Raw genomic sequence first — 26,857 nt, forward strand, 5'->3', positions numbered from 1 at the left:
GAGCCAAATTAACACTTTAGAATATTCGTATTTCTGAGCCTTAAAATGGTCAGCAAATGATATGACAAAATTAATTTCAAATCTAACTCAAGCAACATTGTAAAGAAATGCAGCAATTTTTCTTCAGGAAACTGTGCAAATTTCTTTTAGAGAAAGCTCCTTCTGACTTCATGGGGAGTAGAAAACTAGCTTAGTTTATGTCATGCTGCTCAATCTAATTTGGAATCATTTTTGAAGTCCTAGATGCTTGGTACAGAGAGCTTGCTCCCTAGAGCCTTGTTTCCTGACAGTGGAGAGTAAAGAATTAAATTGAGCTGAAACTAAATTGATTGACATTTTGACATTGTAAAGAGTGTGAAAATAAAGGAAATTTTTTCAACTTTTGAAACAGGCAGTAGTAGAAAGAACTATTTCCTTAAAGGTATCTCAGTTTGCAAAGATGATTTCATTATTTTCTTTAAAAACTGAGAGGCATATTCTAGCACTTTCCCAATTTCTTATATTACAGTTCAAAGCAAGAATTTAACTTGAAAAGCTTTTGAAAAAGCCTGGATGAGGGTGTTAAAATAGTCTCCTTAGCTGAACAGGCACTGACAGAGGTCTTTTGAGGGAAAACAAAGGACTATGCACTTCTGGGATGTCACTATAGGAATCTATTTATAAAAGACAAGTATACATATTTATGAAATCTTTATCTCTACCGTTTTTAAATGTGAGAGAGATTAAGTGTGAATTGAGTAAGATACATTTCCTGCTGATGTTCTTTTTAATATGTTTTTATCGATTTTGGAGAGAGAGAAACAACGGGAGAAGCATCCATGAGAGATCTATCAGTTAGTTGGGCATGCTCCTGTGTAGTGAAGGGTTGCTGGTTCGATTCCACTGTGCCCTGACCAGGAATCAATAGGGTGTCAATGCTTAACCACTGAGCAACACTGACCGGCGGGCCTCCTGACTTCTGTTTAAGACAGATTCAGATGATTACCATGCCATCCTCTTTCCTAAAAGACATCATTTAATGTTGCTTCAATAAAATCTCATCTCTGCTGTGTCATGAAAGGAACTGGACCCATCACCTTAACAGTGCTGTTTACTAGTAAACAGCCTGCTGCCTATTTTTTTTTTTTTTAAATCACTGCAGGAGGTTGTAATAAATTACAGCCTGGAAGAAGTTTTTAAACTGGCAACTTTGCCAGATATTTAAAGCAATTTATTTTGGGGTGTATCAGCAGATTTTTTTTTTCTTACCCTGCATTTGAGTGCCTGCTGACGCAGCCAGAACAAATCTTTCAAACATTTTCCTTCCTAGAGATGGATGAAGATAATGATGCACTGGACTCCAAGATCCAGACCTTTCACTAACTCTTCACTGGCCAATTGGTTCCTTCCTATGACCGGATCTGTAGGAACCTTAGATATCTATTTCCAGTATCTATTTTCAGTATGAGTTTGCCATATTTCTAGTCCCTCAGTGCCTTGGTAACAAGTTTTATGGAAGGATCAACTAACAGAAGAATAATTCTGGTTTTAGACACTGAATTTATAGTTTAGATTATTTCATTACTAGCATATTGAAAATTGCCAAACTTCCCAATAGGAAAAGATATCTGAAAGTTTATATTTAAAAAGACATATTTCTTCTTGATTTTAGCATATGTTGAGTCTTATGGTGACTTTTTTTCTAATTTTAGTCTCTTTTCTCTTATAATTGGATAGTGAAATTGGTTTTTTTTTTAATTATCATTAATTTTTGGCTCTGGAATCACTAAGGCAGCTTTAATGATATACATTTTAATCAAGTATTCAGAAAAGCTAAACATACTGGTGCCTAAAAATATTTGTCCTGATGAGATTAGAAGGAGAAGAGATAAGGGAGCTAGGTTTTATTGAGTGCCTCCATGGGGCCAGCCTCTTTTGTAAGCCACTACATAACATGTAGGAGAGAGAGAAGAGATTCTCATTTTACAAAGAGCTGGTCCGTAGTCAGGTGAAAGGCACTGCTCAGTGAGTTGTTAGGAACACGATAAAGGCTTAAAGGCTTAAACTCATGAAGGCCTCACAGATTGGTGGGAAAGGCCCTAGATCAGGAGTCATAAAACTGGAGTTCCTATCAAAGTGACATCAAACAAGGTCAACTGGCTTGACTTGGAATTCTTACACATCTGTAAGTAAGAGGATATAATCTCTAGCCTGTCTTCCTTTCGAGATTGTTTGGCACAATGCTAGTATAATTCCCAAGCATGGCTGCACATTGGAATCACCTGGGGAGCTTTGAAAAAGGCTGACATCTAGATTCCAACCTCAAGAGATTATTACGACTTGATTGGTCTTGGGTGTAGTGATTATTGGGCGTTCTTAAATCTCCACAGGTGATTCTCGAGTGCAGCTAAGGTTGTGAATCTTTGGAGGATGGTTAGGAAAGCGTTTTGTAAATCTATTTACAAAGGTTAGCAGACTGTGTCGATAATTTGTTTTTTCCATCATAATTTCAACTGTTTTGCTTTAAAAAAAAAATCCAGCTAGGGGTTTAGAGAGCAACCAAAGGACTTATATGCATGCATATTAGCATAACCAATGGACACAGACCCTGGGGCGGTGGGGGCTTGCCCGGGCTGGGAAGGGATGAGAGAGGGGGTCAATTGGGGGAAAAGGAGACATAGTAAAATTTTAGACAATAAAAAAAAAATTAAATTTAATTTTAAAAATCCAGCTAATCTCTGGATTTCCCCAGCCTTTAGCACATAGGTTGATAAATTGTTACATTTGTTAACGAAGAGCCTTTTAAAGTTTTAAAGTCATCTGAAAAATGGGGTTTGTTTGAGATTCGATGTGTAGAGCCTGTTAAAAGGACCTTTCTGTTGAAACATTCCCAAAAAATGTGAGAGCCTTTCTTGCCCACCCCCGACTCGCTTCACTACTTCGCCCAAGTCGCGGCCTTTTGGGGGATGACCCTTGTCCCCCCAAGCCCGACGCACGCAGCGGGATCCGGTGAGTGCCACGAACTCCGGGGCGGGGCGCAGCGGCGGGATGGACCCGGCAGGCGCGGAGGGTCGGCCCAGCCGGCGCCCCGCCCCGGACGCGGGTTGGGGCGGGCTGCTGGCTGCGCCCTGCCGCCAGGATTCCACTGCCGAGCCCCAGGGCTGCGGTGGCTGCCTCCGCGCGACCCGGCGGTCCCAGTTCGGCCGCCGGGAGCCCGCGCTGTCCGCGCCTCCGGCCGGGCAGATCCCAACGCGATCGCCTCGTGCCCGAGCCGGGCCGGGGCCAGGATGCGGACCTGAAAGCCTTGAGCCGGCCTCATGACCCTGAGCACGTTGACTCGCGAAAGGAAGGCGCCTCCCGCCTGCACCTGCAGCCTCAGTGGCCCCGACATGATCCCCTACTTCTCTGCCAACGCGGTCATCTCGCAAAACGCCATCAACCAGCTGTGAGTACACCGCGCGCCCTCCTGCCCTCTGCTAACGCTCGGAAAGTTTGCGTTTTAGCAGTCGCTTTCCCCAACATCCTGGGGAGCAAGCAAGCAAGCAAGCGAGGGCGAAATTGCACCCTGCGTTCTTGGCGGTCCCGGGGCGTCCAGGGAGGATGGTGGGGTGGAGGGTGGGTAATTCTTGGAGACAGAAAGTGTCCAGGAGTGGGGGTGGGTGAACGGACAGAAGAATCCTTTGCGATAATTTCTGGTAAACTTTGAGGGTATCTGAAAGTGGGGTCTTCTCAGGGAAGTTGTTTGGTGACCGATTGACAGCCGAGCCATATGGCACTCCGGAGACTGAAGGTGAAGGGCGGTGTGGATCTTCCGAACAGCCAGCCGGAAATGCTAGGGCTCCCTTGCGGGTCCTGCTGGTGATCAAGCGCCCGTGTTTGTTGTTTTGGTTTTTGTTTCAAATAAGTTTTCGTCTGACTATAGGTCTCTGTTGCAAGTCGTTCACACAAAGAAAGGCAGTTGATTCTTCGCTCCCGCTGGTTGTAGTCTGGAATTATTTCAAAAACTGGGTTTCAGTAGTTGGGCTGTTTTTTTGTCTTCCCCTGTAGTAGTACGTGCTCACAACCCTAGCCTGCATGCAAAGCTTCATTCACTAAAGAGCAAGATTCAGGCGCATCTTTGTGACTGTTTTTGAAGTCTCTAGAGTTTTCCTTCCTTGAAATTTGTGGTTTAGCCAGTTTTGAGGACTGTGGGCTGAAGCTGAATCTCACCTCGCAGTTATAAAGCGCAAAGCAAAGGAACTCCATCTATTCAAGTCGCATCCTCAAACCAGTGGAGTGGTTTACTGTAGCAGGAGTTTGGTCTTAGTAGTGTATTTGCACTCACTCTAGAGTGGCTTCAGGAAAGTCACCTACTGAGGGTTCCCGACTCCTGGAACTTAAGTAAGGATTGTGTCTTCCTCCCAGGTCACCCTTGAGGGACTCTTTGATTGAATGTCCAACAACAGAAACTTTCCATTATTTCTTATTAAAGGTCCCAACAATGACATGTAAAGTGATTTGTAAATAATCTTAAATCTATTTTATTATTTTAATTAATGGTTTGTCCTTCTACCAAATCAAATTAAACTCATTTGAGTTTCAGCTTTTTCCCTTTGTGTAGATTCATGGTGGAGCTCCTAAAAAATAGCCCCCACCAAAAACAACAACAACAACACAGTTCTTTTACTGCTCTGTACTGTAAAGTCCACAGAATTAAATCAACTGTTTACTTGTGTTTTCCTTTTAAAAACAAAAAGGATACGTATGGAAGACAAAGAAGAAAAGGAGTAAATAATCTGAAACTGGACAACCAATCTCATAATAGTGTCAACAATATTTTAAAAATGAAAACAGTAGTGGGAGCAACTCACATGCCCATCAATGGATGAATGGATAAAATATGTATATAATACAACTAAGTATCTCTTACTTAGCCTTTAAAAGGAAGGAAATTCTGACAAATGCTATAGCATGGATAAACTTTAAAGACATTATTCCAAGTGGGGAAAAAAAGCCATAACAAAGGGAAAATGCCATATGATTGATTCCACATATATGAGGTACCTGGAGTAGTCTAATTGCCAGGGCTTGCGGGAGGAGGAATGGAGGAAGGCTTGTGTTAAATAGGTACAAAGTTTCATTTGAGGAAGAAGAAAAAGTTTTGGGGATGACTGCATGACAATGTGAATTATTTAATGCTGCTGAACTATACACTTAAAAATGGTTAAAAGGGCAAATTTTGTTATGTATGCACAACTACAGTTTTAATGAAGATCAAACAGGCCACACTCTCTCTAGAGCAGGGGTGGGCCATAAAGATCCTAGAAATCATTTGATCTAGCCCTGCCAAGGTGTTAGGGGTGAGTTAGTTAAATGTTTGACCAAATGTAGCAAGCTAATTTTGAGCATACTAGTGCCTTCTCCTTTTCTTCCCTCCAGGCGCATTCCTTTGCTTTCTCCTAAACTCTAAGGGCCCTTCTTTTGCCACTGTAACTTGTTTCCTGAGCCCACGCAGACCAGCTGGCACATTTCTTCCACGGCTCACTTCTACTTCTGTGACTTTCTAAGTAAACTTTTGCTTGTATTTGAGTCTTGGCTATGGATTCTTTCTTAGCCAGAACTCAAGTACCAAGATTGCTGAACGAAGGTCTAACATCTGGTGCCCTTTTGCCACTAACACATCCAGGCTCCACTCACCTCCAACTTGTTGTATGCCCTGGAAGCCTTACCAGACTGCATTGCCTGGACATGCTGTTAGCTGCCTTTCAACTGTATTCACCCAGTGGGAAGTAAGAAAGAAAAAGAAAAAAGATTAAGCAAAATTTAAAAAGCAGAGCTTATAAGCTTTTAGCAGGGGCAGGGAGTGGGGGGAGTTTTTAATCTTGCTTCCTAGTATAATCAAATAAGTCCAGATTTCTTTGGGTAAGTCATTTGACTTCAGTTTCTTCCACTGTAAAATGAGAATACAGTGATTCCTACCCCCAAAAGATTATAAGACTATAACACTTTGAAAACTACAAATTCCTGCACACAAAAAATGAGTTAATTGAAATTAAACAATACCTAATAGCTGCCATTTATTGATTGCTTGTTACTGTGCTACTAGTTTAATGTATATTATCTTGTTTAATCATCACAGCAATCATGTGAACTTTTTTGTTCTATTTACAGATAATGAAGCTAAGGGTTAGAGAAGTTAAGCTATTGTTCAAGGCCATAAAGCAAGTAAATGACAAAACTTGCTTTAGAATCCTGATCTGTTTCTTGGTCAGGTGCTGTTAACCACTATAAAAATGATATTCTGTCATTGTAGTTGCAAGATAACTTACACTTTTAGGAATTATCTTTAACTGGTGACATCTTCAACTTAATAGTGAAAAATATATTTGCTATCCTAAGACTTTTGATGCTAAGGTAGACAGTCTTTTAAAGAATTTGCAAAATATTTCTCTTTTATTTTTGTCTCTTGCCACTGTTTTTTTTTTTTTTTCTTAAAAGAGACTAATATCCTAATATTCACTTATTCTAAAATGTATTTATTAGTGTTGCTTTAGTCATCATTTTTATTGCCTCCTTCATCATTATTTAAAAATCTCTAGGGATCATTCTGAATACTATCCCAAATTTTGTTAACTTAAACATTTTTGGCACCTAATGCAGAAGTTCTTAATTTGGGGTCCATGGTCACCTAGAATTCTATGAACTGGCTTCAGAAACTCCTTAAGATTATATGAAAATATTGGGTAGATAAATACATGTTAAAAATCAGATTCTCAAAGTAATGTGATCTCATAAAACATTAAGAATCTCTTTCCTAAAGGGAAGTGCTGTTTCTAAGGCCTGATATCATAACACTCAACTGGTGTGAGCATTTTTCTGTGGTACCAGATATATAAATAGCAAAGACTAGTGGGAGCAACTAAAAGATTAAGATTTAGAGTTCTAAGAGAAGACTGACTCAAAAAGTTTTAAGTGTATATGTGGGGAAGGGGGTACTTGGACACATGAATACTATTAGCCCAGTGGTTTCTTTTCATTGCTGAGGACCCCTCCTAAGAGATTTTTTTCCTTCTCTCGTTTGCAACCTCAGATTTGCTGTGGGTTTAAAAGCCATGTAACAAATCCCATGAGAATTGTGTCAGAGTAAAAAGGTCAGAATGAGATCCTAGAGACTCTGCTATGGAGAAAGCTCATGACCTTTAGAGTATGGCCTTTGGATACTTACTTTGGTGATTTCACAGGCTCTTTCTAGTTCCTTGACTTTTAACTGTTAGGTACCGTATAGTTGAAAATAGAGAATAGCTGAGGTTTTACTGTATCTTATTGGAAATACATTATCATTATTAGATTAAGATGTCCCCTTGCCATTGTATACAACTCACCAAATATGTGTAATTTTTTATGTATTATTGAAGATATTAAGTGATTGGATTCACTTCAAAAACAAAGTATAGTTACTGTCATGAGTGTTAATTCTACTAGAAAAAAAAAATATGAGCAACCCAGAGCATCATCTAATCAAGACTCAAAAGTCTTGAATCATAGCCCTCAAATGATCGTGAAAAGTTTCATTTCCTTTAAGTCTATACATACTTTTTAATAAAAACAAAATTCTGAATTTCTGAAAAATATAGAAGCCTATGTTATTTTTAGAGAGCCAACACCAATCCCTTAGAAATGGTCACTAAGCAAGAGGCCAAGGCTTTTGTAGTGTTGTTATATGCTAAACAAATAGCTGATCGAAAGATAGGTAGCTATTTTTGTGTCCTAAAAAGTTCAGTGAAGGATCAAGAATTATTAGGTAAAATACTGGCAAAACCTAACATTAAAAGTGTTCCCATTATGAAAACCTGTTCAAAAGTGTTGAGACTTGCCCTAGCCGGTTTGGCTCAGTGGATAGAGCGGCAGCCTGAGGACTGAAAGGTCCTGGGTTTGATTCCTGTCAAGGGCACATGCTGCAGGAGGCAGCTGATCAATGATTCTCCCTCATCGTTGATATTTCTATCTTTCTCTCCCTCTCCCTTCCTCTCTGAAATCAATAAAAATATATATTTTTTAAAAGTGTTGAAACTTAAGTGATTAAGACATTGCTTGATTTTTTAACGAGGTTATCTTGAGCTTTTTGTCCTTGACCTAAAATGTTTATTTTCTTGTTTCATATATGAGTTTGACTTCCTAGCTTGAAGTTTGACTTCAAACTCAGCAAAAGAGGAGTATATCGATATGATTATCCAAAAATGTATCTTTTAATGAAATTGAAAGGTGGGAACAGTTTTATTTTTGTTGAATTAGTAATGGTACTAGTGCTCTATAGTTATCCAAGTGAATTCAGTTTTGCTCTATATTTATCCAAGTGATTTCACATGTGCTCATCTCTGAATTTAAGCTTGCATCTGAATCACCTAGTTGACTTATGAAAACATAAATTCCTGCCACACACCCCCAGAGTTTCTGATTCTCTAGGTCTGGGGTGAGGCTGGAGAAGATGCTGCTGCTGCTGATGATGATGATTGTCCAGAGACCACATCCCTAAAGTATTCCTCTAAGGCACATTGGACAAGTTGTCATCACGTTTTACAGAGTAAAAAACTAAAAAATATTAAAATAGTCAAGTTAATATTTTGATGGTTGTTTTTTGCACAGGGGTTACATGATTTGTTGTTGTTGGTAGAACTAAACTAGAACCAGCATTTCCTGTCTCCCAATTCAGAGCTCTTACAGTCTGCACTTGAAGTTCTGATACATGTATCTTTATATACATACTAGAGGCCCAGTGCACGGATTCGTGCACCAGTGGGGTCCCTCTGCCTGGCCTGCGGGGATCAGGCCAAAACTGGCTCTCCGACATCCCCCGAGGGGTCCTGGATTACGAGAGGGCACAGGCCAGGCCAAGGGACCCCACCTGTGCACAAATCCATGCACCAGGCCTCTAGTATGCATATAAGATCTTTGGTTAATCTCTTCCTGCCCTCCCCCCAACCCCTTCCTTCTGAAATTCATCAGTCTGTTCCATGTTTTCATGCCTATGGTTTCCACTCTGCATTGAGCGTCTGCCCCTGGTGGTCAGCATGAGTCATAACTACCGGTCAGACAATTGAACAGTCGTTCAGTCAGCCGGTTGCTTAGGCTTTTATATATATAGATAGGAACATTTCTTTAGGTAAATTTCTAGCAGTGGAATTTCTGGGTCTAATGGTATGTATAGGTTATATATTTGATACATACTGCCAAATTGCCTTCAGAAAAGGCTTTGCCAATTTGCTGTTACCAGTTGTAAGAGTATATCTTTCCCTGTATCTTCACCAACCCTGGTAATACTAATAATGACATTAAATAGCAGTTATTTTTTTACTGTGTGCCAGGCATTGTTTTATTATCTCATTCTCTCTTAACAACCTTATGAGTTAGATATTATTCTCCATTAGAGATGAGAGACACAGAGATGTTGAGTAACTTGTCTAAAATTATAGTCAGGATGGAAACACAAACACAGTCTGACTCCAGGATCCCTACTATTAAATACTTCTCTATTCGCAAATCCCGTATTACTATAGAAGTTTAGCATCCTTTCATGTTTGTATTGGTCTTTTTCATTTTTTTGCTATGATTTGCATGTTTGTACTTAATAACCATTTTTCTAATGGTATTTGTTTTTTTTTATTGTTGATGTATTTTGCATTTTCTGAATATGTGGAAAAAATCATTTTTACAAGCTTATTGCATGTCTTTTAACTTTGCATCTTGTTATAAAGTTTTTTAATTTTTATGCAGTAAAATGTGTTAACATTTATGATTTCAGAATTTTGTATCTTGCTTTAAAAAACCCTTCCCACCCACTCCAAGGATTATAAAAGTTTTCTTTCACATTTTTTCCTAATGTATCTATACTTTTAAAATATTTCACTCTTTAAAACATCTGAACTTTTCTTTATAGTGTGAAGTATAAATCTAACTTCCTTTCTTCAAAATGCATAATCAGTTATTTAATACAATTTATTTAGTCCATTCTCACTTCACTGATTGGAAATGCTACAAATATTGTATATTAGCCCTGACCGGTTTGGCTCAGTGGATAGAGAGTCGGCCTGTGGACTGAAGGGTCCCGGGTTCGATTCTGGTCAAGGGCATGTATCTTGGTTGCGGGCACATCCCCAGTATGGGGTGTTCAGGAGGCAGCTGATCGATGTTTCTCTCTCATCCATGTTTCTAACTCTCTATCCCTCTCCCTTCCTCTCTGTAAAAAGTCAATAAAATACATACTTTTTTAAAATTAAAAAAATATATATTGTATATTAAACTCTAACAGATATTTGGGGTCTTCATCTATACTATTAAGTCTTGTTAATACGTTTTCTGTCCATATACTAATACCATACTGTTTTACTTAACATAGATTTAGTGGTTATTTTGATATCTTGTATGTCAAGGCCTACCTCATTTTTTTTTTATGTGCTAGTTATTCTTATTTTATTTTCCAGCTAAGTCTTAGAAACAGCTTGTCAGTTTTCACTTTTGAAAATCCTCTAGGGGCCCTGGCTGGTATGGCTCAGTTGGTTGGGCATCATCCCATGCACCAGGAGGTTGCTGGTTCAATTCCCCATCTGGGCTTGATCCCCAGTAGGGGGCATGAAGGAGGCAGCCAATCAATTGATCGATGTTACCCTCTCACATTGATATTTCTCTCTCCTCCCTTCCTCTCTCTCTAAAAAAAATCAATAAGCTATTCTTTTTAAAATATACATATTTTTATTGATTTCAGAGAGGAAAGGAGAGGGAGAGAGAGAGAGAAACATCAATGATGAGAGAGAATCATTGACCAGCTGCCTCCTGCACACCCCCAACTGGGGATCGTGCCCCCAACCCGGGCATGTGCCCTGACTGGAGATGGGACTACAACCTTGGCATATCAGGACGATGCTCAAAGGTTTCCTTAAATCAGTGGTCGCCAATCTTTCGGACCTCACAGACCACCAGTCTAACCAACTGTACTACCCGGCCAGAGTGTGGAATATATATTTTAAAGGGTGATCAAATAAGTTTACAACTAGTGAATTTTCTAGGTGTTATATAGCCTTCAGATATCAAGGGAAGGTTAATGATCCTTTGTCAGGGAATAAAGATGCATTTGTGCTTTCACTAGCGGTGGTGATAACTGTGTGTGGCTGTGTCCACACTTGTGCTTGTTTGAAGTCAGTGCAGCAGTAATTGGCTTGGGACTGAAGGGTGGAGGGGAAAAGCTCTCAACTTTGGCCTTATTGGAACCACCTTTAACCAAGTTAACTGAAGAGTAAATCTGCACAATGACGATGAACAAGAATGGGGAGGTTGTGATGTGCTCAAGTCAGATTTTCTTTGTGATAAATCTAGAGTGGATTTTTTAAAAAGCGTTGCTCTTTGACTTGTTTGTTCACCTGTAAGCACTCCTGAAATTGGGCAATTTCTTTAGACTTATTCGGAGAAACCACTGCCCAAAGCCAAATAACAGGATGCTATCCTTCATTCTTTGTTTCTAACAGCTATAGGCCTTGGAGTAATAGAGAGGCTCAAACTTCTACAGATTATCTTGCTCATATTTCTTCTTAGGTCTCTCCAGTAAATGTGAGTCCTCTTGATTATCATACGTTAAACTACTTTAGGTCTAAAGGACAGTGATGTACATGCAATCACATTAATGTTTCTGAATTTCTAAGGTGACAGAAAAAAGAATTATCCTAACTACTTTAAGATAGGGTTAGTTTTGCATTGTTGAATGACACAGGATGTTGCTGCCCTAACATAATTAGGGTTTAACTTGAAGAAATGTGCTAAGAACATGTTTAGGTGTTCCTGTGATTTGGAAGGGATGTAGCAAATGATATATAAAGAGATTGCTAGTATTGCACACCAAAGGGCAAGTTTGGGCTCACTTCCTCTTTGCAGGTTGTGCAAGTTGAGTGACTTTTGTTTTCCGCAATTATCTGTTTCTAGAGGGTGTGACCCTTCTTTTAGTAATCTAAGGGATTTAGCATTAGTTATGTATATAAAGCAACAGAATCCAAAGGCTTGAATTACTCAAAGAAAAACCTCAATGTAAACCTATTCTAGAGTGCTTTTTTAAAAGTTGTAACAATTTCGTTTAACAGATGTAGAAGATGTAGAATTATTTTATTTTTTGGCGACCAGCTAGATGGTTCAAATTATTACTTATGTTTGGGAATAATATCTGCCTCATTTCAGAGAATTGTGGAGATCAAATGAGATTAGTTTAAAAAAAAAAACAATAAAAGTTTCCGATGTGATTGTTACTTTTACCATCTATACTTAACGTTCGTTGATAAAGAGCCATACACATATTTATGATCCATAACGGGACATTTCAAGCCCTGAGAATTTTAATTGTGGACTTTATATTGCTTGTCTTCTCTGGTGTCTGTATTCTTAAAAGTTCATGCTAGAAACTCTTCTGTTTGCAACCCAAGGAACACTTTAGCAATCTTCAACACCTCAGCAAAAGGCTGATCAGGTTTATGAGCTCAGCTTTTGTCCGTCTCATCTCTGCTGTTCTCTGAATTTTGTGTAATAAAACCCAGTTGACCACCATGAGGGATTAATTAGATGAGAATGTTTCTGATTTTTCGTAACTGATTTAAAATAAGTATCACATAAGCAAAAAAAATCATTTTTTTAAGCAAAGAGTTCTTAGAGAGATGCCATTTCTTTGGGACTCTCCTCTGTCCCAGGTACCTTAAATTATTGTTTCCCCAAAGTTAATATTCTCAGTCCAAAAAATTTTAACTTCCTATTATTTTAATCACCTTTATCTTTGTGAGGAGCTTTAGTTTGAGAAGTTGGGGCATCAATGGAGGATGTAAATTATCAGTGAATTTCACTTCCTAGGAGATGAATGTAATAGATTCAAACAATGTATGAAACTGTACTTCGTTAACATCCCTTTCACCAGTTTGGTATAGAACATTCTATCAACTCCACCTCTGTGATGTTCATCTTCCCCAATAAAATATTATACTCAGTTCCTTAAATATCCCATTTCTTAAGTACTAATCTCTTTAAAAATACTTCAAAGGTCTCTTGGGTCACATATTCAGAATCTTACTTGTCATTTGTTCTTGTAGCTAATAGTCATAGTCTGATGTTTAGAATGAAACAGACTTGAGTTCCAATCAGAGTTTCACCACCTATATATAGACTGTACAACCTTGAATATGTTACACTAGAGGCCTGGTGCATGATATTTGTGCACTGGGGGAGGGATCCCCTCAGCCCAGCCTGCACCCTCTTGCAGTCCGGGAGCCCTCAGAGGATGTCCGACTGAGTGGAATCGAGCCAAAACTGGCTCTCCTACATCCCCCGAGGGGTCCCAGATTGTGAGAGGGCACAGGCCAGGCCGAGGGACCCCACCAGTGCATGACTGGGGTGTGGAGGGATGCGGGAGGTTGGCCAGCCGGGGGAGGGACCGAGGGAGAGCTCCAGGGCATGTCCTGCCTGTCTAGCTCAGTCCCAGCCAGATCTCAGCAGCAAGCTAACCTACCGGTTGGAGCATCTGCCCCCTGGTGGTCAGTGCATGTCATAGCGAGCGGTTGAGCGGCCTTAGCAGATCATGAGCATATTATGCGTTGATTGGTTGAACGGACGACCGGACACTTAGCATATTAAGCTTTTATTATATGTAACTATCATAAGCCTTTCTTGTCAATAAAATGGAGCCAATAATACCTGTGAGGATTAAATGTAATGTTTGTGAAGACTAACAGTATATACTCAAAAAAGTTTAGTTAATATTTTTGCTCTTTTGACATGAGCCAAAGTATAGTAGAAAAAATTAGAATACAGAGTGGTATGCCAATCTGATGCTAAAAATTCTATCATTTGCATCATTGTCATAATTTCACCTATTCTGGGCAAAAGGTGGGAGATACAAAGGAATACAAGATGGTTCCTGCAGTCGGGATGCTCAGTCTGTTGAGGATATAAGACAAGGTCAATAAAAGGATAAATGTGAACATAATTTAGCACATGCTAAGTGCCAGAGGAAAGGTGCAGTTGGTGCTTTAGGTATTCAGAGGACAGAAAGGTCTTGAAATGAGCCAATTACTGAAGGCTTTATTAGGAGTAGGATTTGAGCTGGGACTCTGATCTTTATTTCTGGCCCTCTTAAATGTCTTGATTTGTATAAACACAGGTAAAGAGTACTTCAGTGGTGAGAGAAAAGGAAGAACTAATATGGCAGATGTTAAGACCATATTACAAATAATTAGTTTTTGATGAATGACTTCTATTAATCATTTGTGGTAAGAAGGGAATCTTTTACACACCAGTGATGTTCTTTAGGAAATTGCTATGAGCATATTTTTGATATATTATATGGGCAGAATTTTTATCAAATTTTTATTGAGTTACTCTCTGAGTACACAGCACAGTAAGCAGCATTTGCAGACTTTACATAGCTTATTTAGGAAGGCTGCCAGTTTTACAAGGCTGTTGTTATTAAATCAGTACCAGTGGCTGGGAGCACAATGTGAAATCCCCACAGGCAGTATAAGAACAGAAATAATTAAACTATCTGCTAGTGGCTTTATGGTTCATAAAAGAAGGAAAGAAAGCACAATCAAGTAATCCAAAGCAAAACTTCTTTCTGTGCTTCCTCCAGGTGCTTAGCTCTAGATAGTATTACATCAGCATCATGTGGTAGGCAAGGTGGTTCCCATGGTACAGAGGGCTTGTAATATTTACAGTGGAGTGAGCTATAAGGGGAGGTGTGTGCCAATTGCTATTTTTCCTTGTTCGTATTGACTTGGCTACCAGTTTAGTGGCCCAGTTGCCAATTAATGGCTCAACTTATTTAGTGTTCTCTAAGTAATGTGCAACTCCTTAGTTTATAAGTCAAATAAATATACATGGAAGCCATCCTAGTGGACATGAGGAACTTTCACACACATAAGTTAATAAAGATCAAGAACTATATAAGTTCAGGTTACATTAAGCCCAAACAATAGTTTAATGATATTGATTCAAAGAAGAGTTCCTACAACTACTGAAAATTTAGCCGATTGTGATTTATTATACTTTCCTGCACTGAGAGAAATCGCAAATTGAGACTACGTAAGAGAAACCTAGAAACCTAAGTATTTCTGTTTAGTGAGTCTAACTAAGTAAATTTAAACACAGTATAATACTTTTCAAAATTAAAAACTGAAGATTGTAGACTGGCTAGTTTTATCTGTAATTTAAAGATTAAAAGCCATTGTTGTTTTAATCATACTTTTTTCTTAACCTACTGGGAAGTTCTTGAGTGTATCTGTTAAGAACCCACTATAGTCCTGGCTGTTAATGAGTTGGGGCTTGTTCACTTCTGTTGCTCTTCTGTGGTCAGTCTCAGTTATCATGGAGGTTCACTATACCCATGCTACTGGAATTCTCTTTGTTGTTGTTTTTTGCCATTTTAGATGCTTGGAGAAATTCTCAGCAAGATCGTATGCCCCGTTTGTCAGAAAATGAGAATGTGTATTAAGCTTTTTAATAAATAACCTCTAGTCTCTTTCTCAGTTGAAATAAAAATCAACAAATAAATATTGAATACCAATGCACTTCTTTATGGCAATCTTACAAACCACCTTGGGGGAATTTCCAAATAGAGAATCCCTTTTGCTTTAAAAAGCTGTCTACCTTATACACAGTAAAGTTGATAATATCTTATTCTTTACCACCCACTCAGCTTAAAAGTGAACTTGTCCTGGGTGATGTTTTTTTATGGAACTGGTCTTATTGGTAATTAAAAATCAGCAAAGCAAAAAGTATTGATTATTTTTTTATTATTTATAGATAATGCATGTTTATTATAGAAAAACCAGAAAACATTGTTGCATTCCTTCTCCCCACAAAAGACATTACTCTTATTCTTGTCTCTCAAAGATATTTACTGTTAACACCATCCAGAATTTTTATATGTATGTATATACCTTTAAAAATGGGATTGTCCTCTATCTACTACTTTGTAATCAAATTTTTTTTACTTGGCATATTGGGAGCATCCTGCCATTGTCCTCAAATGCATTTATTTATATATTTTTTAAAGAGTTGTTTGTTTTTCACAGAACTGATTCAAATTCTGCCCTATTGCTGTATATTTAAATTATGTCTAGTTTTCTGCAGTTGTAAACAGAGCCCTACTGAAATGAATGACTGTCCTTGTACCTAAATCTTTGCACATGTCCCTATAAGAGAAATATCCCAAAGCTCAATTCTGGGATTGCTAGACAAAGGGTATACATATTCCTAGTTTTTGATTCAGATTGCTAGTTGGCTCACCAGAAATATTGTACCAGTCTACATTCCCGCCAGCAATTTTAGTAAATCAATTTCATAATGCTCCTGAAATGATAAAAGTAAAATCAAGGTAAATATGATTTTATCCTTCAATTCATATAGACTACTTGGAGACTTAGAAAAGTTGTTCCTCATTTGTCTTTCCTATGAGGAACCTATTTCATACCTAAACACTGATGGAAAATACTTTAATTTGTAAGCTATTTTGAATAGAACTAGTAGAAAGATGAAATAATAGTATATTGATAAGATGAAGAAACTAATTATCCAGAGGTGTTGTTGACTATATATGTAGTGCTTATGAATTTAGCTTTGCTCCCCATGTTTTCATTTTATTCTAAAATCATCCCCATTTTTTACTTAGAGAATTTTAGGCCCAAAAGATAAGCAAACAGACTTAATCTAGGGTCCTGCAGCAAATTAATTTAGACCTTGGACAACATTTCATTGTTTTCTATTTAGGAAGTGTTAAGCATCATTGAGATTTCTCGTAGGGCCATCTTACTAAGCATACTGAAATTTAAAAAGATAAATACATTAATTTGTTAATGCTTGTGACTATACTTGTGAGATTAGCATTTCCTGATCCTATTTATAGGAAGTAGTGGGTATATTTCTCAAAGTTGAGGAGATTAATACTTTAGGGAACAAGCTGTTTCAATTCTTGAAACAAAAGTTTTCATCTTTGAGGCCGAGTGAATATTGTATATAAGAGAAAGAAGAGTATGTTTCTTAAAGCTGTTAAGGAATCTTACTTTGAATGTCACCAGCAGATCTAAACAGTAGCCAGAGGGGCTCTGGTGGACTTAAATTTTAAAAGGACAAAGAAAAAAAAAGATGGGAAGGAGTGTTAGAGTGCAGGCCACAGTTCAATGATTTGTTGTCTTCCTTTATCTGAAACTGAGCTGCTTCCTTAATGAAGGTGTGTGTTTAAATCAGGGGCAGAGAAAGTGTTTTCGGGTGAAGTTTCACCTTTTGTGGTGGCAGCAGTCCTAGACATGCTGCTGGAACACAGAGGATGAGTTGAGCACCTTCTCATCAGATGGTATCTCTGTTCACTGCTCATCTCTTTTACATAGCAAGCCTTTGTTCACTGGAGAGCAGACCTCTCTGGGTTGGCCTGTCCAGCTACTGACAGAGACTGAAGGTGACTGATAAGGAGTCCAAAGGTCAAAATGGACTAGCGTGGGTTAGTCTGACTTTAAGTGGAAAAGGCATCTTTTTGGCCTGCAGACCTCAAAAACTGAATTGCTGCCTAGGAAATGTTCAATTCAAATCCACCAGCTGTCTCTGCAGTCAGCAGGAGCAGAAAAGAAACAACACATTCCTTAACTGGTGTGATTTAATTGAATTGGGTTGTTAGAGATTTCACTCCAGAGATGATTTCTGTGGCAATGTCATTTGCTTAGTGTGAGATAGCATATATCAAATAAAAAAACACAAAGATAATCCATAATCACTGGGGTATTTTGTTGGGTTTCAGAATGGAAAGTCAATTAGATTTGATTCAGGTATTTCATTTACTAACTGGCCTGTTATTAGGATGTGATGGAGCACAAAATAGGAAAAGGCAAATAACATTTGCATTTCTAATTTGAGCTACTGCTTTTTAATTAAATTAGCTTTACTAAGGCCCAACTGGTGTGGCTCAATGATTAAGCATCGATCTATGATCCAGGAGGTCACGGTTCAATTTCTGGTCAGGGTACATGCCTGGGTTACGGGCTTTCTCTCATCATTGATGTTTCTATCTTTCTCTCCCTCTCCCTTCCTCTCTGAAATCAATAAAAATATATTTTTGTAAAAAAATAAAATATATAATGGCTTCACTAAGTATTTTGCTAATTTCAGAATTCAAGTACCACAAATATGTGATTATTAACCTGATTAAAAGTCTCCTTTTTAGTATCTGTCCTTTAAGTTAACAGTGGTCTTTACATACAGTTACTGAGACTATAAGCTATTGTCCTTGTCCAGTAGTGGAAAGATTGTGAGCTACATAATTTGCAGGGCCCAGTGCAAAATGAAAATGTGGAGCCCCTTGTTAAAAAAGATTTAAAAATTTCAAGACAGCAACAGCAGAGCCTTAAGCCAAGTGTGGGGCCCTTCCAGTCACTGATCCTGTGGGACTGCACAGATCACACACCCATGAAGCTGGCCCTGACTGTGGGGTGTGCAGTTAAATAGACCTGAAGTCTATCAGAGCTTTGCTGCTTATTCACTTGTGTCTTTGTGAATCTCTGTTTTCTCTTTCCATTCTGTATCTTCCTATTCTCTCTTTTCCTATTCTATTCTGCCCTCTCACTGAAGTTGGAGAATCTACAGCAAGAATGGGAGTATGTATACTTCTGCCCATAGTCCATTTGAGCACATTCTGGAATAATATTTCCTTCCACTTGGCCAGTGGAACAAACAGGATTAGGATTTATTTAAGGAAAGGTAATTAATTTACTTCACTAAAAATACAAATTATAGTTTAAAAAGTGCTTTCACAATTAATATGACATTTGGTGCAAACAATTAATTACACTTTTAAGGCAATATTGTCCCTCTCCTTTTATAGATAAGGAAATTAAGCCTCAGAGAGGTTAAGAAAATTTCTTAATGTCAACCAGCTAGTAATTGAAGTTTAAGCCTATCTCTCCTAATGCTATGCTTTCTCACTACTTATTCTGCCTCTCTATTCCTGCAAGAACAAGGATACAGTAACAGAATAACTTGCTTTCTCAAGATCTGTTTTACAGAATTTTCTGCCAATTTTCCAAGCATAACTGCTAGGACATAATCAATATTTGCAACAAGTTTTTACTTCTAGTATGTCCTATAACTTTTGTAATAACACTGTGTAGTAATATTTTAGCATTGTTTTAAAGGAAAAGAGATTGATGTTCAGAGATTAAATGACTTGTTCAAGGTTATTATTAAGTGCAAGAGCAATGACTGAAATCCAAATCCTCTTTATATTCCATGCTTTTATACTATGCTATGTTTACCTCTGATTTCATATCTCTACTTAGTAAATATCTATGCATTCATTTATTGATCACCAGTGTTCTAGGCACTGGGAATGAATAAGTGATCCAAAAAAAGCATTTCACCTCTTAGAACTTACATTTCAGAATGTAAATAGATTATTATAAATAACCAGCTGTTGATATGGCTATAAAGAAAAAATAAATTAGGACAAAAAGATGGGAAGTAAGCTGGGAGTGAGGGGTTACTATTATTACCAGAAAAGGGATCTGGCCCTAGTAGGTCTGCCTAGGGGCGGGTTCTTGACTTCATGCAGGAAAAATTTCACTACACAAGTCCAGGTTAATTTTAGAGGATGTTTATTAAAGCTGGTGACAGTGAAACAAGGAAGGGCCTAGGATGAGAGGAGAAGGTTTAGGTGGGGAAATGAGCCTAGGCTGGGCTGCTTTAAGGGGACATATGTAATAACTTTCAGCAATAAAGATTTAATTTAAAAAAGAAAAGAAAAGAAATGAGAGAAAAGGGAGCCTTGGGGACAGGTTTAGGGATTTGCTGGGGACAAACTGCTGCTGCCCATTGCTGCTCTGGTTGCAAGCTTCCTAGGTTCTTTAAAGTTTAGGAGATGCATGTTTGTGGGGGGAGGGGAGGAAAGGGGAAAGGGAAAGGTTCAGAGGTATTCCTGGGAGAGGGAGTTTGAGCTAGGACCTTTGTTTTGAGGGGTTTTAACTGCTGGGAGTTTAGAGGAGGTCTTAGGAGAGTATCTCAACAGAATATTCATTAGTTTTATGCTTATGTGCCAAAAGGAGATTTATTCCCTTAACTTCATCTGTCCTTGGGTATGGTTGGCAAATGGCATTAATTGGATTCCTGATATCTATCCTCCTGAGTAGGGTTATTTAAGCTATTTACCTTCTGGTTGAGGAGAAGAGCAAGCCATTTACTCTTAAGTGTCCTAGGGTTAGGGAAGATAGGATTTACTATGGCTGCAAACTGTGTTTAACTATATGTCTCAGTTTTCCTATTCTGCTTGTCCTGGCTTACTAGCCTTTCTCACTATGTTAGAGAAAATGGTCAGGAAACTGATAAATTATTATTTGAACCACAAACTGAAGTGTAGATACTTGGAGTAAATGTATAAATCAATGTTTAAGTATAACAAGTACAGTTGTTTAAGTAAACAATATGAGGCCATTGCATTTATGGACATAATGGCAATAATAGATGAGGATTGTTAACTGCTATAAACATTAAACTTTGTAATAACAGTTAAACATCGCATTTAATCTCTTTTCCCTTATAACGTGTTATAAAATCATCAGATCAGTAAAGCTTTATATTTAGTCATTTCCTTCTTCCTGAATCACTTACCACATAAAGTAATGTTTAATGTATTGGTGATCTTAGATTTGTTATACTCTTAGAAAATCAGTACTATAATGGCATCGTACAGGAAATGGCATGCTCTGGGTAGCTATTAAAATTTCTAGAGTATCCGACAAGTTTAGGAAATATAAAATCTCATTTGCTAGTCAGACTAATTTTAATGAATTTCAGAATCTTGTTCAAAATCCATTATTGTACTGATATTCTGTTATATCTAGTATTGTAGGGCTTTATAGTAAATGAACTTTCACCTAATGCTTAGAAATCCGTATAATATACACATGCTTATTGTAATGTGGAGAGAAAGATTGGCAGCATGATGGAACAGGTAGGTAGAAGATATTTTCATAAGATTTGCCTGTTGTGGGCTTTAGAATGGCAGAGGCCAAAATATTAGATCCTTACAAAGTCCTAACCCTTATCTAATTCATGTGTGTTTCCTCTGGTTTCAAAGTTAAATACAAGCATCCATCATTTGGTGGTGTTTACCTCTTGTTAAAGCTGCATTGTTATCTGCTAAAAGATGAGGGGGTAGTGTGGAGAGGCTGTTAATTCCCAGCTGCCACAATTTTTTGTAGGGCAATTACCTGGTTCCTTTAATCCACAGTTTTAGATTAAAGTTCATGAATACAATAATATCGTATGCAAAAGTGGGTTTATGTATGATTAGCACTTTTTTTTCTTTCTTTCTGGAGGAAAAGTCCATAACTTCCATCAAATTCTCAAAGGAATCTAATGACCTCTCCTCTTACCACCAAATTAAGAACCTGGAATAGTCTGTTTTAGGGATTTGACTTAGAAATTAGGTAAACTCTTTTTAAGTTTTTTGAGATTCATTTATCCATTTTTAAACAAGCATTCATGATTTCCCCATGTTGTAAGATTTTGAGCTAACATTTTTCTCTCTATCAAGAAGGATTATGCAGCCTTTTGAATTCTCTCTCTTGTAATAATCTTGGAGTTGATATTCTAAGAATGGTATTTGCATAAGAAAAACAAGAAATATTACTGTAAAGCTTGAATATTTGTGTACTCAGCAAATAGTTAGGACCTATGTGATGAGTGCAAAAAGAAGCAATATTGGGGGCAAAAAGAAGCAATATTTCTGGTGCTTTGAACCAGGAAGATGAAAATGGCTAAAAGTACTTTGAAGAAACAGTTGTGAGAGGAATTAGGAGAATTTTTTATTGCATTTGATCCAGATACTTACTAAATTAATTATAAAGAGCTTGTTGGAAGGTTTGAAGACCATTGCCCAGGGCTTAGACATTTAGTGGAATGAAGCTGCTATTTAAATCAGTTGTGCATTGAGGGTCAAGGATTCTTCAACTCTTTAAACTATTCTTTACTATTAAGATCAACTTCTGCAATTACCATGTATAGTTATGAATTTTCAGAAGTGTGAGCAGTCAAGTCATATGTGCCTTTTTGCTTTCTTGCCCTCTCATATTATATATATATATATTCTGAGTGGCCAGATTATTATGATCTCTGAATGCATAGTAATCTGGCCACTCAGTGTATATCCTATATAATAAAAGGCAAATTGTTCCCTCGACCAGGAGTTTGACCAGCAGGCAGGCCGGCCAACCGCCCATGTCCCCTCCCCCTGGCCAGGCTGGCAGGACCCCACCCATGCACGAATTCATGCACCAGGCCTTTAATACACACACACACACACACACACACACACACACACACACTGAGTGGCCAGATTATTATGCATTCAGAGATCATAATAATCTGGCCACTTAGTGTGTGTGTGTGTGTGTGTGTGTGTGTGTGTGTGTGTGTGTATGTGTGCGCGTGCGCGTGCGCGCCTTAATCCAACAACTGATTGCTCTGGGGGAAAAAAATCTGGGTTTTACTATAAAACTCAGACCAGTTTATCTCTCTTAGAAATAATTAAACACCCCCATTTAAAAAACAAACAAACAACAAAAAAGACACCTTATTTATCTTAGAATTTTTTTCTCCAAGAGGATTATTTCCATTTTTCAGTGTCAATTGAGAATATTTAGATGTAGGTAAATTTTGTTAAGTAGGTTTTTAATGCAGAGGAAACAGAAAATAGGGTTTTTCAAAAATTCACTCTTTTAAAAATATTGATTTATGTAGCTTTTAGTTTAGAAGTAAATATTGGAAAATGAATATATAAGTATAGTGTATAAACTGTATGTTTAGTTGTTTTCTCTCTGCTAATCATTTAAATGTCACTGTAGAAATGTTAAGATATATTATGAATGATGAGAAGAAACAACATTCAGAATGTTGCCTTTTTAGCATTAACTGTTAATCTGAAAAAAAAAAAATGTAAAGCAGATTCCATAAGCCTCTTCAGTGACATTAGAAAAACTTTGGGAAAGCATCCAACATCTGCTTATCTTTCCTGCTGTGGAAATGTTCATAGTTGCAATGTGCAGTTTCCTTTGAATGAAGATAAACAGATTTGTATTTGTTATACTGTGTTTCAGAAGTATGTTTACCACGTTCTTTAAATGTATTTAATTTTTTCTTCTCACAGTTGGAGAGGTACCAAAAACATCTGATTATTATTAGGGCTTTCTTAGCTTTCTCTCGAGGGCAACTACATTATTCTTTAAGACGATTTTGTTTCCAGATTTAAGGACCACTTAGGGCATGTGTTCACCCAAGAAAGTTCCCCCATTACCTGCACTACCATGTCCCTGATTCAGTTCAGGGCTATCTTTATTATAAAATTCATGTTCTATTAGCCTTTGCTGGATGCTGGGTCTGGACACTGCTTGAGGACTCTACCCAGACAGACCTTGATGCATTTGATATAGTGGTGATTCCTGGGTTGAAAATCTGTTTGTTCCAGTTCCCAGGAGACCAAACTGCTGAACATTTTACCCTGTTGACCCAGGCAGCCCTTTGTCTCTGGCTAAGTCATGGCAGGCCGCCCCGGCAAATGAGTTCCCTCAAAGATATTAACTGCTTTGCTTTAGTCATGACGATGCTGGAGTTATGTGTGGTAGAGATTGTTCTATGCATACTAGCAATTATACATCTATCCAGAATGAAATAAGTTGAGCATTGATTGTTCTATTGTTTGCCAAGGAGTGCATCAATACATGTATTGTTAGTCTCTTTCCCCCTCAGCTGAGGTAATAACCCCAGTGCTATGGTCCTAAATCTAGGACTGAGTCTCCTATCTTTAATGGAGTATGCATACTTGGTCTAAATATAGCAAGGTGTAGACTTGGCTAATATGGAGAAAGACAGTAGGATGACCTTAGCTGATCTTCATTACCAGTGTTCCAATTTTATTTAAAGAAATAGGGACACTATTCTAGTTTCACTTCCAGCTTGAGATACTCTTTCCAGCTGCTTAGCTTCCTTGGGTACAGAGTTTTCTGCAGTAAACCAAAAAACTGTTTTAAAAGCTAAAGCAAATCACGTCTGAAAGAAACCAGTAGTTCATTCCATATGAAAGCATGCCTAGAGGGTGGCTTATTTTTCTGTTTCATTGGCCAAAAGTTAGCATTTATTCAGTATGTAAAAGGTAAAGCCCAAGGTTCCTGTACTTTCAAATAATAACTTGCATTTGTATAATCCTTGCTACTTTTTAGAAAGCTTCCACAAACTTTGTCTACTGAGAAGAAGGGATATTTTATCCCTAAGCATGTGAGAAAGGTAGATATAACTAATCCTGTTTTACAGTTGAAGAAACTCACATAGAGAGAAGTAAAATGACTTTCTAAAGAGCCAAATGACTCAGTAATATGGCCAATGCAGGTGATTCCAGTACACCACCCTTTAGCTCAGGTAGCCATCTTTTACCCTCTTTTTTATGAATATAAAACTACCCAAAGCAGCCTTCCCATCTCTTTATTTTTCGATTGAACCGCACCAGAGTGGGGGACGGATAGGATTTTTTATTTTTTTGCCCTAGAAAAAGATTTTCCAGTGGCAGCAGGAATCCAGTGAACAAATTAACCATTTGGTTACCGAAATAAAACTATAGGGTTTAACAGTCACATTTGCAGAGCAGCCTGGCCCATTGTGATATAACTTTTAGAGGCCTTCTTTGAGAGTTATCTCTTCCGCTATGAAAAACCTAATTGGTATTTTTTTATAATACTGTAGAAATATGGTGATCTCATCTTGAATTTATGGAGTGCTTTTAAGGTTCTCGGTAATAATCTCCTTTACCAAGCTTAAGAATTTATAACATTATATGCAGAAATTGAGATCTGATTCATTAGTGGCAGAGTAAGAACTCCAGGTCATCTGACTGTCAGTTCCATGCTTTTTCCTCTCCATTTTTACATGTTTCCCTGCAGCAGGTGAGATACTAACCTCTTTTGTAAATAGAGAATCTGTCTAATGTGCTAAAACTGACTCAGAGTCACCCAGCCATAGGTCTAGTGGGATTAGAAAACCCTGGTCATTTGAGTCCCAGCCAAGTATGTATTTACTATTTACTGCCTCCCCCAAATCAATGAAAATGTGATCTGAGAACTGATAGTTTATTTGTGGAAAGGGTTGGTACAGCCACCTTATATTTTTCATCGTGTTTTACTCTAGCATCTTGTTTAGTATATCCCATTTGTAGAAGAGAAGTATGAAGTGTAGTTGCCTGTTATAACTTTACTGTGCTATATACAGTAAATATGTCTTATTCTCCAGAATTACTCCATTCCTCTCCTATATGGATAGCCTATGGTTTACCTTTACTATAAATTATTTTTAAATTATCCAGCAGCTGTTTTACACAACCACTGATTTTAGAGATGGGGAAATTATCTATGAGAATTGTCTTATAGATATCCTATATAATAAAAAGCTAATATACAAATCAACCGAACGGCAGAACAACCAGTCACTATGACGTCACTGACCACCAGGAGGCAGACGCTCAATGCAGGAGCTGCCCCCTGGTGGTCAGTGTGCTCCCACAGGGGGAGTGCCACTCAGCCAGAAGCTCTGAGCCAGGCTCACGGCTGGCGAGTGCAGTGGCCGTGGCGGGAGCCTCTCCTGCCTCTGCAGCAGCGCTAAGGATGTCCGACGGACGGCGTAGGCCCATGGGGAGTGGGCCTACGCCGTCAGTCGGACATCTCCTGAGGGCTCCCAGACTGTGAGAGGGCACAGGCCAGGCTGAGGGACATACCCCACCCCAAGTGCACAAATTCATGCACTGGGCCTCTAGTTCTTTAATAATAGGTATTAATTGATCTTAGAGAGAGGAAGGGAGTGGGGAGAGAAAGAGGAAGGGAGAGAAATATCCATCATTTGTTTGCTTTCTGCATGTAGCCCAACAGGGATTGAACCCATCACTCAGGTATGTGCCCTGACCAGGAATCGAACCTGCCACCTTTTGGTGTATGGATGACACTCGAGCCAACTGAGCCACACCAGCTAGGGTTGGGTAACTTAATTTGACTGAGCACTAGAGAGATTTAGCATTACCTGCTTAGCAATTCTTCACCAATGCTCTTTTGGTGAAGTTGGCCTCATGTTTCTAATTCATCTTTTACTAGTTACTATGTTCACACAATAAGTTTGTGTTCTTTATGACTGGTTTAAAATGGTGGTTTCAACACTTAGCTGCATTATCTTTTATTTAACTTGAGCCCTGGCTACATCATCAGTATATTGTCATATCCGTTGAATAGGGGGTAAGGAAGGAGGGAAGTCTTTTGTGTAAAAGCATTCTCTACAGCTGTTCTTCCTTGATGCTGGAAGTTCGGTGCCTGACAGGAAATGATATGGACATGTGTGATAACCAAGTGACATGAGGAAGGATTGCTGTAAGATTGCCTAGCTGGTCCAGGATGATTGGCTGTCTGCTGGCAGATAGGTTAAGGCAGATTTGATCTCCAAATCGAAGGGTTAGCAAAGTATAACTTAAACAATTATAGATGGTAGGGAGAAAAACAATTGTTTTGAGAAAAGTTTGGGCAAAAGCAGGTGGTATGAAAGTTAATAGCCATGTAAATAAATAGACTTCTTTTGACCCTCCTGCCTAAGAGTCTTGAAGCATTGGAATTTGGTGTGTGTTTTTTAAAGAGGTTGGGGCGGGGGGGCTGTCTGAAGAGTCAGGAGGTGCAAAGTGAAAGATATTCTTTGAGTGCAAAGAATTTGTACATAACAAGGCTTTTCTCACTCAGGTTTTTCTTACAATTAAAATTTCTTTATGGGAAAATTTCCATCTGTACCAGAAAGTAAACTAGACAAATATCCCCCAAGTATCTAT

General features: G+C 38.3%; 1 protein-coding gene across 3 annotated transcripts in view; it reads left to right on the forward strand.

Annotated features, from left to right (window-relative positions):
• SSH2 (slingshot protein phosphatase 2) overlaps positions 1–26,857 on the forward strand; it is a 221,629-nt gene that overhangs the window by 117,164 nt on the left and 77,608 nt on the right. The window contains exon 1 of one of the 3 annotated variants that reach the window (XM_054708959.1): positions 3,093–3,424. The exons of the other annotated variants lie outside the window; for them this stretch is intronic. Coding sequence (XP_054564934.1) covers positions 3,297–3,424 — 128 coding nt within the window. The 5' untranslated portion in view covers positions 3,093–3,296. Of the gene's footprint in view, positions 1–3,092; positions 3,425–26,857 lie in introns of those variants that run through there. 3 annotated transcript variants of the gene reach the window in all.

Source organism: Eptesicus fuscus, chromosome 20, assembly GCF_027574615.1.
Source record: "Eptesicus fuscus isolate TK198812 chromosome 20, DD_ASM_mEF_20220401, whole genome shotgun sequence".
In the NCBI taxonomy this organism is placed as follows: Eukaryota; Metazoa; Chordata; class Mammalia; order Chiroptera; family Vespertilionidae; genus Eptesicus; species Eptesicus fuscus.